The sequence below is a fragment of the Lepisosteus oculatus genome, chromosome 6 (assembly GCF_040954835.1).
Source record: "Lepisosteus oculatus isolate fLepOcu1 chromosome 6, fLepOcu1.hap2, whole genome shotgun sequence".
In the NCBI taxonomy this organism is placed as follows: domain Eukaryota; kingdom Metazoa; phylum Chordata; class Actinopteri; order Semionotiformes; family Lepisosteidae; genus Lepisosteus; species Lepisosteus oculatus.
In genome coordinates, this window is record NC_090701.1 from 47,739,937 (window position 1) to 47,754,417 (window position 14,481).

Here is a 14,481-nt window from a genome sequence, read left to right on the forward strand (position 1 = left end):
CCAATTGCAATTGCTGTAAAAACCTTCAGACACTGCTAGAAAGCCATTTTCTGCTGTTAGGCATTGAAAAAAAAACCTGAGTTGTCTTCTGGTGTGAAAAAAAGGACCACTGATAAGAATCTGATTGATTACCCCTTCTGGGTCAATGATTGACAGCTAGAAGGCAGGTGGAATACAGCCTGAGGCTTCTAGAGGAAGTCTCACCCCCTAAGGGCTCTAAATGACTTACAATACAATGAATGACAGCGTTTATTACCAATCAGATCACCTTATTACTGGCAGTCCTGTTTCAAATATCTATTCCAAACCCAATAACGTTCAGTTTCCTCCAGGTCTGGAGGTGGGTTAGTCTAGCCTTTTGTGAATATATATATCGTGCTTCAGAATAAGGTAAAAACATGGGATAAATATATATATTTTGCTGGTTTTTGCTTTTGCGGTCATGTTTTGCTGGCTTATTGTTTACCTTATCGATGCACTTTGGAAGTTTGGAAGTGCATCATCAGATAAATCATCATCAGATAAATCTTCGTGATTGATTGCCTTGGTAGTTTTTGGTTCTGAAAACATTTTTTTAAAGCTCCAGTTGTCCTTTTTCGATTGATAACAGGTTTTGTAAAGGTTTTGTTGTTTTATTGGTAAAAAACAATTAAATATGATGCAGGACTCAAAAGTAAATATTGACTTACACTGTGGTCGCTTGAGACTATTCGGCGCACGGGCATAGTTTGATTAAATTAACGGGGTTTTTTTGGTTCTAAAAAAGGTTCTGTGAAGCTCTAGTTGAACCTCTTATTGATTGATAGAAGGTTTTCTGTAAAGGTTTTGCGGGTTTGGTGATATAAAACGATGAAGTGAGATGCTCCTTTTAAGTAAATTTTTTCATAGACCGGGGTCGCTTGCGACCACGCTAAGCGTTAAGACTTCACACCTCTCTCGACTTCAAACCATATGAGTGTTCACTCTGCATCTCTCCTGCTCCCGCCTCCACTAAACACCCTGCTTTAGTTCTCCCATGCTTTATCAGCTGCTGACTTCCCTCTCTTTCTCACACCCGAAGAAGGCTCCATAGCTGAGACATTGGGTTTCTTTTCTTCTCTTTTCAGCATGGAATAAACCTTTACTTGTTCCTTTGTTCTATATCCATTGGGGTAAATAAATGGTTGTTTTCTGGTTGGCTGGTTGGGAAATGATTGGACTGCTGTTTTGACTTTATAAGATCCCTTGAGGATCTTCAATACTGTACTTGTATCAAATCCCATCACCTTTTTTTTTCCTGTTCAAGACTAAAAACATTAATTTCCTTCAGCCTGTCAGTGAGCCCAGGAATGAAACAGTCTGCTCTTCTCTGGACTGATTCCAGAGCAGCAATATTTATTCTGTAACATAGTGACCAAACGTGCACATAGTATTACAAATGAGCCCTTACTTGTACATTATACAATTTTAAAATAACATCTCTTCTTTTAAATGTGTTGCTTTTCACTAAAAACCCAAACATTTAATTTGCTTTTTAAATTGCTTCCCGAATATGATGTCTGTCTTATAGTGAGGCCATTGTATGTTTTCAGTATCAATTGGGCTGTATGGCGCTGTCTAAACACGGAGAAAAAGTGGTTTCCATTGATGGCTTTAGGACATTTTCTACTGGAAATTTTCCAAACTAAAATAAAGTTTGCAGATATGTATTCACTGTTTTGACATTGCCAATACTTTTTCAGGAACTGTAATTAAGCGATTGAGATTGATTAATACTCATTTTGAGATTTATAGATTTCTGTATTCAATAGCATACATGCATGAGATTCCTGGGTCATCTTTATTGTAATTTTAAACATTTTCGTAGGACAAACTGAATTAAGCCTATTGTACAGTACAGTACAACAGATTCTTATGTCACATTAATTAGCTATTGGGTTTATCATACAGCACAGATCACAGTCGAGTGTGAATGGAGCCATTAGAATTCCATACTGATTTCTTTTCCATGTGCTTATGTGATTCATTTCCATTTGATGGAAACAAATCACACTAGCATCTAATAAATATCAATAAGAAAGCTTATCTATGACCTGTTTAACCTGTGAATGCTTCATACAGTTCTTTCCAGTGCATCAGGAATCATAAATGTTCTTGTTATTATTTGTTTTTACTGTTGGCAAACTGTTCCATCAGCAGTTCATTATTAATTGAATAACTGAAATGGTTAAACTGAGGTTTAAATCTGGAAGTAGGCTAAAATGTATCTGGCCTATGAGCTCAATTGCAGCAAAACAGGTTAAACCAAAAGGACTTTGATGTAAACACACCAGATATGGCTAAAGTTAGGATTTTCTAGTCTTACACAAAAGGACTTAGATTTTACTTTTTTTTGTAATGATACATGTTTCAGAAAAAAAAGATATGCTAAAAAACACAAGAAAACGTGCAAAAAACCTTTGAAAAGTACAAATATTAAAATACTAGCCAAATAGAATGATAAAGACTTCAAAACAAAAAGTAGAGATGTAATAATATGCTGTATCTGGCTACTGTATATTAGTGCAAATCTGATAATACAACAGTAAAAAATGAGGAAAAATTCCAATTCAAAAACATTTAAAATAATATATATATATTTTTAAAAAGCTAGACAATGCTAAATGCTTTATTCAAGTCACAATATCAGTTATTGGTATTTGGCTTTAGCTTTTCTCTTACTTATAATGATTAAATGTTAACGAACCTTAATCAAGGAGGATTTATTCTTGCAGCTGTCAAGCGTAATCTAATCATGATTGGAACACTACCCTTTGGGAAGGTCAAGGAAGGCAAGTAGTGAATGTTTTTAACAACATGGAATTATTCCAAGTGGATAATGGCTTGGTTAGAAAAAAAAAATAGAATATTTTGGTTTGCAATATATGCATTCAGTAGTAATTCATTAGCTCATACCCATTTATCTGGTTTTCCTTCATCCTTTTCTTATTTATTTTTTTAATTTAGAATCTCTGTTTTTATTACACACTCGGCCTATTCAGAATCACCAGTTGTTTCCTTTGTAGTATACTAACCAGGTAGTGTTATTTAAAGTGCCTTTAAGAAAAAAAAGCCTACACACCCTTTCCAAGGTGATACATTTTGTGACCTAATAGCCTGAAATTCAGACACATTACATCAGATTGTATTTGACCTTTTTTACACATTGTAGCATGCAACCTTCAAGTGAAAGACAAATGCTCAAACATTCTGAAAAGTAAGTACATGCAGACAAAAGTGACTGAACTGGAAAGAGAAAGTAGAGTGTTCCGATGAATGTCAAAACGTGAAAACGTCACAACTTTAAGTGAACAGCTGAACAGAAATTGGTATTTTGGACACATGTAACAACATTTGAATATAAAACTGCATTTTTCAGGTCCAAGAGAAAAGGAAACTTGAGAACCACAGTTATTATCAGTCCAGTAAATCTGGTGGCTTTATATTAATATAATTGGTGATTCTAATTTACCATTAAAAAGATATATTGCTTGTGCTGTGAGACAGAATTCCTAGAATGTGTGCACCTGTGGTCGCTGACAAGGGGAGATGTATTTATTAGGACATTTTACAAGAACATGAAAGAGATACAACATATTGCCTTTTCATTGGAGATTGATATGTATTTACTAATTAATTGCAATTAATGTGCTGGATTTAATCAAATTCACATTTGCCCTGTGATTTTAAGAAACAGAGCTATTTGAAGTCTTCATTCCTCCACGAACTAAAGAACTTACGGAAGTTAAGTAAATGATTAGATAAATCTAATAACTCAGTAAAACTGCAGATATAGTGGTCTTTTAGATTGGAGCTATGCTCGACAAGGACGATCAAGACTTCAAGAACTGCCTATACTGTCCATTGACATTCTTGTAATTAAGATGTCATACTCATGACCAGAAAACCATCATTAAAAACACAAATGGACAATGCCACAGGCCAAATCTTAATACCAAATACATAAATAGTCACAATGTCAGTGCATTAATTAAAGTACATTTCTAGTGAGCTTTGGATGGATTTTTGTCAGCATAAACAACACGCTCAGGATTTTCAATATGGTAGATATAGCTATATGTAAAACAGGTTAGATCTTTATTTCCTTACACATGATGATCAATTAAGTTCCACACAGAAAATAGTAATCTTCTGTCATCTTAATTTATTTGTCCTTGTTTTAAGAATTTTATGCTGTCCTCTACTGGGGTTACTTGATGCTGTAATAGCAATCTGTGATTCAGACTCAATGTGTGTAAAAGGGTTAATACGTGTAATAAAATGATAACTTTTATGGCTGCCTGTAATGTTATTGTTTTTGTTCCTTTTTTTAACACATTTTTGTCTTTTCTCTTTTTTATCACAGGCCAGCTTTCCTCACTGTGCCATAGCACATGGATTTCAGGACTTCCAGTGAGGAGGTATGTGAAATAGCATAAAAAAGTCAAATGTTGCTGAAGTAAAAATGAAGTACAATATGAAAGAATCATGAGAAACTAACACTGAAATTATACAGTAGCTGCTGACATCTCTATCTGTATGTGTAAAATTGCAAGCCATCAGCAGGATCCACTAAACTAGGACAAGTAGGAAATGCAATCTTTATTCTGTTGGACTTTCACTGGGAATGAGATCTCTTTTACATTAAAGGAATAGCCCAGAAGACAATGCTGACAATACACAAATGCAGCCATTTAAAATGCGTGGTAAAAGGCCATACCGAAATTATCTGCAGATGAGCGCGGAATACCGCAGTACATGATTGGCTGGCCAAAATGACCCACAGGCAGCACTCGTGGTGCATTGGTTATTAGTGAAACAATTGCTGCCTTTAATCTCTTTACTGTACATGTTTAAATCCACTTAATATCGAATATTAAAATAGAATTTTTATATCTAAAGGGAAATTTTGGTAGATGAGAAGAAAAAAAAGAGGAGCATAACATGTCTGAAGGTCATAAACGATATTTATTTAGGAATATAAACATATTATGTAAGCTGTACTGTATATGGCTGGTATTGGTAGTTTAAATAAAAAATACACACCAGTATTCCACTTTTTTCATAAACATTTAAAGCATCAAAGTCTTTCATTCAGTTACTAAGTGTGGTTATTTTGGAAAAGTCTTTACGCGCTCCTTATATTAAGTTTATATACTTTAAGTTGTCAAGCGGTGCATCGGTGTGATGGGTTTAGCATATGACTCACATGCTGGAGGTCGGGAGTTTGAGCCCAGCTCTCAGCATAAGTTTTCTTAAATTTTTCTACATTTCTTTGAAAAACTAAAATATTAATATTATCGACACTATATTGAATTTGTTCGTATTTCTAAATATCACAACATGTTCAATGTTAAATTATTTATTAATAACAACTAATAATTTCAAACTGCTTGTATTTTAAAATAGTATTTTGTTTGGGGTGATTTGTTACTGTTTTCACAACCTTCAATTTATTAAACGTCTATTTTTGAGACAGGGTGCTCCAGACCTTTGTTTAATTTCTGAAATTCCTTCTTTATTCCCCGTATTAATCTTTTGTTTGAATACAAAAGTACTTGCATACTTTTTAGAATTTGATTAATAGGGAATATAATATGGAATCACGTATCTAAATAAATTAATAATGATATTTTAGGATTTAATTGCATTCATATCGTTAAAATTATTACCGTAGTTCACTTTCTTTGTAAACATCTGCTTCATTAATTATTCGCTCACTGATTACGTGGAAACATTTTCCTGCCCTTTTCAGCTATAGCCTAAGCTGCCAAGTAGCTTGTTGGCATAATGGGTTCAGTAAGTGATTTTGGAAGGTGGGTGGGGTTTGAATCCTGCTCAGGGGACGAGTTCTCCTTTAACAAATATGCATTTAAAGTAGTTAATATTATATACATTATATTGATGTTTTATTTTTATAGATCACATTGTGTTCAATAAATAAATACCAAAAACATTAAAAAATGTAACATTCTCTGGCATGATGGGCAACTGATTCTTTTAAAAATTAAAGAAAATAAAAGCATGTTCCTACCTAAAATTGCATGACTTTAAAATCCATGAAAAAATTAGATTAGTTATTTATGGGTTTAGATAGTTATTGACACTTTTTATACATGATCATCTAAGAATCTTTGTGTAAGATTTTAAGTTTCTAGGCTGCAGAAATGTACAGTATGAAAGGGATCTGCTCATTTGTATAAATGTATTAATGTCCTCAAGAAGACAAACAATAAAAAGAAGAATGTTGAAAACATACTTCTAAGACCTCACACAGAAAATTGGGTTAATTTTTGGTCACCACACCTCAAAAAACAGAATTCAAAGAGCAGGAGAGAAGGGTCTAAGGGGAGCATCAAAGTTGATAAAGGCTAGAATGAAGGAGATTTAGAGTAGATTTGATTCAAGTATATCTACTCTTACAAAGTGATTCTGTTTGTATATTCAGCAAAATAACTCAGAGACCTTAGTAGCTGTACAAGTAGCTAGTTATATTGATTTTGATTTCGAGACGGTTTTATTGACAAATAGTAATTATTGTTAACTCATGCATGTGCAGCGGAGCTAGTTCGGATACAGTGACGTCACCGCCCTCACTGTGCGTAGCAGGGAGCTCAGCTGTCTGGGCTGAGGGAGGTCTCTTTAAGCTCATGCGGCTGGTTCCCTGTTGCGTTGTGCCGGAGACCCGGGTTTGCGCCCCAGGTGCTGCGGGACGGAACGGGTGGCGGAGGGTACGAGCCCGCGCGGAATTGCAACGGTCACACATACATGATGATCACGTTGGAACATTTCTGCAGTGAAATGTCTGTTGCACAATCTGTATTTACTGTATATGCTTATACATCCCATTACTTTATTCATTACAGAGACTCATTAGTGAGCAGGAAGGGCTGCATGACAAGGCAATTCATGGGAACTCAAATGCTAGTTACGTCGACATGGCAACTTTCAGTACTTTCACAAATTTCATGATTTTGTGATTAATTCGAAATGTGTCATTTTTTTCTCTAACGTCAATGAATTTATTTTGTTACCAAGATTTAATAACAGGTCTGACAAATTGGGACTGCAATTTCCCTTTAAGTTACCTGATTTCATAATCTATATGAAGTGGATTATAAGAAGTAGCGAAACAGATTAAATAAAGTTACCGTTTACTAACAACATCTAACACTCTACAAGTGCCACCTATCAATCATCGTGTGTGCAAAACACACTGCATTACACCTCAGTTTGCTTACTGCTAACAGAAGTCTTGCTTGATACGCATTCTGTATTCTGTATTGTATTGTATTTAGGATGCATTTCTATGTCTTTTTTGGACTGTTACACTTTATATAGGATTTATCAATACTGGGTAGCAGTTTCTGGGTATTTCTGGATGGTCAGGACGTAGGCTTCTGAGGTGCCTTGTTTGTAAACTAGATAACTTGTGTGTTGTATGTTGTGTTGTGCATTATTTATTTTGTGTTATAGTCATTGTTAATAAATATTTGTTTATCCCAAATTGCTTCTGATTCATTACTCCTTTGCCAAAGCTGTGCCAGAGAATAAAACAAATCAAGTGCTTCTAACTGCACCAGCTGCTTGGGTATATTCCTGACATACTGTATCTTTACAATTTGAGATTTATGATTTTTTATTTTAATTGCTGATTATCTTGCTCTCTATTTCAATATTCTCTATTTTTTACCCCTATATTTGTAAAATAAGTATATTTCATATTATTTAACATTGGCTTGAAAATCATAAATTCCTGCACCATGGGCTTCCATGAGCTACAGAGACCAAATAAACTATGCCCTATAAGTATTTTTGTATTGAGTCAGTGGGTCAAGACAAAAAACAGCTAGAAACATTTATCTTTGAAAACTTGTTAACTAGCTTGTAGCTATTTCCTTCTAACCTTCCATGCAGCTCAAATTATTTGATGTTTCCATTCCATTAACAGATGTAATGCAAGAACATTATAGCAGTTTAGATACATACGATACAGGGTCTGAATCATTTGTCAAATGATGTAAAGAACAAATTGGCAATTTAAGGCATATTTAAATTGACCTTTTCCTTAGTAGGTTGCTAGTTAACATTCTATTCACACAGTCTTTCTTTTGGTGTCTTCCAAAACTTTGTCTTTGGTTTGAATTTCTTTATTTCCTGTATAGTGAAACAAGCTTTTGGTTTTACATCATTCCCCTGCTGCTTATTTAAATACTTTTGAAAAGCAGACGTCTGTGCCTCCAATTCAAGCATCTTATTCAGATCCTCATACACTAAATGTTGCTTTACAGTTTCCTTAATACACTTCTGAAATAGCCCATTGATAATTCATTGCACAAATTTTATAAAATCTTCAATATTTCAGATGTTTGCCTCTAACCTTTCTGGATACTAGATAATTCCTCATTTCTTGCTGCCCTTGTGTCGAGCTTTGTGCAATTACATAGCTTTTCTGATACATTTTACTATATATATGAAGATAGCACCACAGGTCTTATACCTAAGTGTTTTGGAAATAAGGAAATATTACATCAAATGATGTCTTCATCTAGAATGGAGCATTCTGTATTAGCTTTAAATTCTACCTCACATTAATACTGTACTATTTAATTTGAATTTACTAATGAATCTCCAGCCATTAGTTCTAGAAAAAAACATCAGACATTATTTTTCCCTCTATACTGTATTTCATTTCAATTATTCAGGTTCCATTTAGTATGCCAAAATATGTAGGAAGAAAATTCTCTCAATATGTTATTAAATTAACCTTCTTATTCTACAACTAGCAGAAACACATTATTTGAAATGGTTTATATTGGTTTTATTCATGAATGTTACTTAGTTATTTCTGCAATTGTCTTTTTAACTGCTGAAGGGATGTCATTTAGTTCTAAGGACCTTAAAACAACACCTTCTATGACATATAAAAATGTAGCCCACTTATTTGTAAATGTTACAAAATACGTGCTTTACATAAAAAATATTGGAGACTTCCAATAAAATTCTAAAAATAGTTCTGCAATGAAACATCACATTTTTTAGATTTAATAGATGTTTTAAAGGTCAAAAATTCTAAATATTGCATTGATTTTTGCTAGGACACTGCAGGAAAGCAAAGGACAGGATCTTGCTGTGATATTATCTAGGTGGATTAAATTATATTTTATATTTTATACAGATGCACTCGGTTCACCATTTCAGCAAACAAAATACTGGCTGAATGCCAAAATACATTGGTCACATGACCTGGAAATTGCTGTGACCTAAAATGATTATGAAATTATAGGTAAAAAACAAATATTTATTAAATAGAGGTATTTAAAGTAATAACAATAATTTCTATATAAAGTATCAACTTATCAGCTTTACCAATACACATTCTTAATTTATTTTTGATCACTTCTTTTAAATTCTTGTGAAAAATTGTTATCATGTCATAGAAATTCAGAATAAATATGTATTATTATTGTTGTGTTTGATATCAGTGTCTTGGTAGGTGCACAATAAATGATTACCTCAATTTTCAGGAAAGACTTAGAGCTGGAATAGACAGGAAAAAAAAGATGAATATTATACTAGATAATATATCCACTAGTGACCCCGACTAGCTCTGTTGGTAGAGCATAAGACTCATAATCTCAGGGTAGTGGGTTCGTGTGCCATGTCAGGTGCAAGGTTCTCTAATAACCCATCCTGGGCTGCAGCAGTATGGGGAAGTGTTGGCGGCAACAACACTCACACTATCTGCGTGGGACACAGGCCTGGCAATCTACTTCCGTATCTTGCCATGAAAACTATGGATAGTGACAATGGAACTGTCCATGGGATTGCCATGAGTTGGAACCCACTTGATGCCACTCATCCACCATGTCTACTAGCATCTAGTATCTGGTCATGAAAGGTACCTGAAAAAAAAACAACTTCTCAACTAAATATTATGGTATTCGTGAGAATGAGATGTAACCGTTCAGAATTTAACAATTTGGATTGCACTTGGGAAAAAAATCTAAATTTGTGATAAAAAAATATGGATCGAACTTTAAAGTGAAAGAGAACTTAAGGAACAACATTACGAACATCCTACATGTCATGTTTTTACATACAGAAAAAGCAGTGTGAACCAATGTTTAATATGTAGACCTACGCTGCGATTCATATTAATTGACTGGGTTTTTAACTAAAATTCACCATGTGCAATCTGTTTTAAATATTGCGTATGTCACAATAATTAATTGGTTTCATATTCTTTTCAAATACTTGTTATTTTTCCAAAGTCAGTAAAACATTTTACAGATTCAACATAAAATATGTATGGGTAATGTGTTCCAAACATAAAGCTTTATTATCTTTCTGTATGCAAGGTTTCTCCATCTGCTATGTTAAATTGCACCCAGGCAACTTCAATGCAACCTTCATAATTGTTATTGTCCTAACATCCTAAGAATGACTTTGTTCATTTCAGTATGAATGAGGGGGAATAGATCTGCAGCTCTTGACTAAGCTTTCATGAAGTAATGAAAGCTGAAGTACTAATATTTGCAGCTTACTCTAAAATTTTTCTGTGATGATTTAGATGGATCTTTTATTCTTTAGTTTCTTTTTACATATGTCATATGTTAGCATTCTTTTTTCTTAATCTTCAGTTTGATATTATAATTTAAATCAGGTACTCCGAGATCCATGGTAAGGGAGGAGGCATTTTGTACTGAATTATTTTATGTATAGTCCCCTCAAATCTATATTTCCACATGGTGAAGTAGATTTAAAGAAGTGCAAATAAATCTTAACTGCTTACATATACTCTCTGCCGGCGTGAACCTCATAAAACAAAACATTAATATTGTGCCATATGTTCACCATTCAAAGAAACTGAAATTATTCAAATTACTTTGCAGCAATGCACTAGACATCAGTACATTTCATTACTCATCCTTAGAATCTAAATAATTGTAAATGTAAATATTTAAACTGTTTGATCTTCTCCTAATGTCTCTATGACTTTATATTTCTTCCCAGAGACAAGGCTAGTGAAGATTATTTAGGATACAAATATACAGGTAGCCTTGTGGAAACTGGTATTAGTGCTCTTCTTTAACATATGCTTTTTCTACACTCATTTTGTTTTCAAGGGATAAATAAGCCAGTTAAACATTCATTGAAAGAAGCCATTGTGTGATGAATAGAGAACTGTAACCACAGCAACATCCAGCTTTCAGTGGAATTTTCTACCAAATGTTACAGTTGGTTATGTGGATATGTGATCAAAAAAACACAAAGTATCACCAGCATAACTACAAAATCATTTTTTTAAAATTAAAAATGTTTATACGTAAAATTCTTAGATGGTAATTTTTCTGCTTTGAGGTGAAATTTATACTGTATGTCTTGAAGTTAATTTAGAATATCGGGTTTTGTTTCAGCATTCTCTCTTTTTCTTGTTAATTAATAGATCTTACTATAAAAACACCCCCAAAATAAAACTGAATTTTGACATAAATCAGTTTAAACTACATAAACTTTAACATAAATATATATAAATGCAACACATAGTTTGAGTCTTTAAGAACTCCTCAGCAACACTACATTATCATAATATTATTATGATTTATTTTAAACTGCTGCTTACATTGGTCCATCATCTCAATGTGAAGATGAACCAATCACACATGCATTTATACATTATTACATACATGGTCTAACAGACACTAAATCCTTTAAGACATTCATGTGTATTTCCATTGTATACATAAAATATATATATATATTTTAATTTCTCTTTCAGACAAAGACTGGGATTTACTTGCTGCAGGATGGTAATCAGGAACCTTTCAATGTTCGATTGCACTTAGCCAAAGACATTCTGACTATTCAAGAACAGGATGTTATCTGCGTGTCTGGTGAACCTTTTTATTCAAGTGTAAGTAGCATTTTCTTCTTTAAATTATTTAAATAGATCAGACACATCAGAAACGAGAAAATACTGATTTAAGATAAGAACCCTGGTCTATTTGTACTTATTCCAAAACCATACACAACACTGACAGAATGCTTGGTTAGCATGATTTCAGTCCATTTCTGGCACATTACAGTTATGTGTTTGAAATTGTCCTAGACTAGTGGTTTGTCCTAGACTTAATAGGATTCTTTTGCAAAATTAAATTGAGTATAGACCACACATGCTTAGTGTGTTAATATTTTGCAATTGGCCGGCTATGCAGTGACTCTGGATTTATACTGCTGAATGAAAAATATCAACAGGTAATAACTGTCATATAAATAAAACATCAGTTCAGGTGAGTAGCTGCGTCAGCATGCATAGTCTGAAAGGGGACATGTAATAGGTTTATTCCATGCACTCTGTGGCATTTTTTATCCATAATTCTTCTAACCTGTCATAGCTATAAATGTGATGAATGAATCACTGAAACTATCAGATAAATTCATTTATCATCTTTGTGATGTAATAATGTTTAAAAGGTTCACATATACCAACATACAAGCAATGTGAAGGGGTTGTATCTCATTTAGCCACTAGGTTTTGGTTTTATGGCTGTCACACCCTCTGTAGCCAGAGGGCGCTCCTGCTCTGTCCTGTCCCTAGTTTCCTGCCTGTTGTCCTTCCGGTTCCTCTCTTTCCCTTGGGCTATATATTTCCGGGTCTTGCACTCTGTCCTCGCTCAGCATTGACGTTTGGATGTCCTGAGACCCGCCTAGCACCAGGGCTCCCCACGTCCGCTCCCTGAGGGCATAGGTTTCTATACGGCATTCCTGAACTCTTTGCACTTATGAGCCCGGGCCTTTTTCCCGTCTCGCCGCTTCGCATATGGGTCTTTTTCCGCTCTCCTGCTCCCCACGGTTAGTCCCTTTGGACGTCCGTGACAATGGCCATGTCTGTGCAACTCTTATCACTTCTTGAGAGTTCTTCTGACCTTTGAGGAGTCACAAGGAATAACAAATCTCCCATTATTCAGACATGTTCTAAGTAGGGGTTGCATGCAGACTGATTTGTTAGCAAGAAATGAGCACCCATACCCTAATATCAGATAGTATTAACTACACTTCAGCAAAGTTTTGATATCTGTTCTGCATTAAGTTATTCTCTAAGGGTTTTTGTAATCCATACATTTCCAAGTTAATCTCTTGTGTTAGCTAAAATCTCATGTGCTAGGAGAAAGACTCTTGCATATGTATTTAAAACCCACACAAACATTTCAATACATAACACAACAGTATTTTTGAAAACATTTATTATATCCTTCCATTTGCTCTGAAAAGCATAACCAAATTTAGAATGAAACCTTTAATAATAATAATAATAATAATAATAATAATAATAATAATAATAATAATAATAATAATTGCTTACATAAATATAGCACTTTTCTGGACACTCCACTTAAAGCGCTTTACAGGTAATGGGGACTCCCCTCCACCACCACCAATGTGCAGCATCCACCTGGATGATGCGACGGCAGCCATAGTGCGCCACAACGCTCACCACACATCAGCTATCAGTAGGGAGGAGAGCAGAGTAATGAAGCCTATTCATAGATGGGGACACACTTTCACACACTGCTTTAGACTCTACAACTAGAATACTACTTCATAGAAAAAGGCTCTGGTTATAAAATACAAAGATGTAAGATGAAGTTTTAACATTTAGTACTTCTCATAAAGTGCAATCTGTGTAAAAATAGAATCATTTTATAACCCCAAATAATATAAAGGCAGGTCATTAAGTTTAACACCATCTCTGAAAAATGCCAAGCTACATGAATGGCAGCCTTAAGCTTTTAAAGATTTTTAGCACTCCCAATGGAAAATCAACTTAATAGGATTAAAATTCTTACTCCAGCTGTTTTCAGTTAAAATTGAAGTAGAAAGTTAATTTAAATTGGTTCTAACTGAGAAAAAATAAAAGCCTTTCTTAAAGTCAAATTAGCTGCCATATGTCAACTTAAATTGACTTGTTTTTCAGGCAGAATTTCCAAATAGTTTTAATCACTATCTGGCTATAAAGAAAACGTATGGTCTAAAGCAGATAAAGATTATGGCATTTGACTTTACTGTTAACAGTTTGTTTAAGACTTTAGGTTTTAAGAACCAGCTGGCACTTTGTGGTTTGCAGAATCAGCAAAAGTGTTATGTTCATAATTTTATTTTAGAACTATTGGCTGACAATGATTTTATATGCACAGGTATACTGTACATAGTAACAGGTTAGCGAGAGCTGTGAAGGGGGTGCCTCGATAAAGGTTAGAAGGATGAGGAAAATATTTGAGAGTGCAGGATAAACACATTTTCATTTTCAAGCCAAGGAAATAAAATATTTCAATAAACAGTGTAGAGAATAGAGTATTGGGAAAACATGTGAATTGAAAGCACACAATTGTCATGTAAAGGCCAGACAGCACACACACCTAAAGAAAAAAAAAGTATTGCAGAGAATCCAGCATAATAAGC

At 34.1% G+C, this 14,481-nt stretch overlaps 1 protein-coding gene across 3 annotated transcripts in view; it reads left to right on the forward strand.

Moving 5' to 3' along the window:
* sntg1 (syntrophin, gamma 1) overlaps positions 1–14,481 on the forward strand; it is a 148,985-nt gene that overhangs the window by 97,749 nt on the left and 36,755 nt on the right. For 2 of the 3 annotated variants that reach the window (XM_006634031.3, XM_015353381.2), the window contains exons 4-5: positions 4,385–4,439; positions 11,801–11,935. In XM_006634031.3, coding sequence (XP_006634094.1) covers positions 4,413–4,439; positions 11,801–11,935 — 162 coding nt within the window. In that variant the 5' untranslated portion in view covers positions 4,385–4,412. The remainder of the gene's footprint in view (positions 1–4,384; positions 4,440–11,800; positions 11,936–14,481) is intronic. The other variant, XM_069191514.1, reaches the window with a different exon arrangement.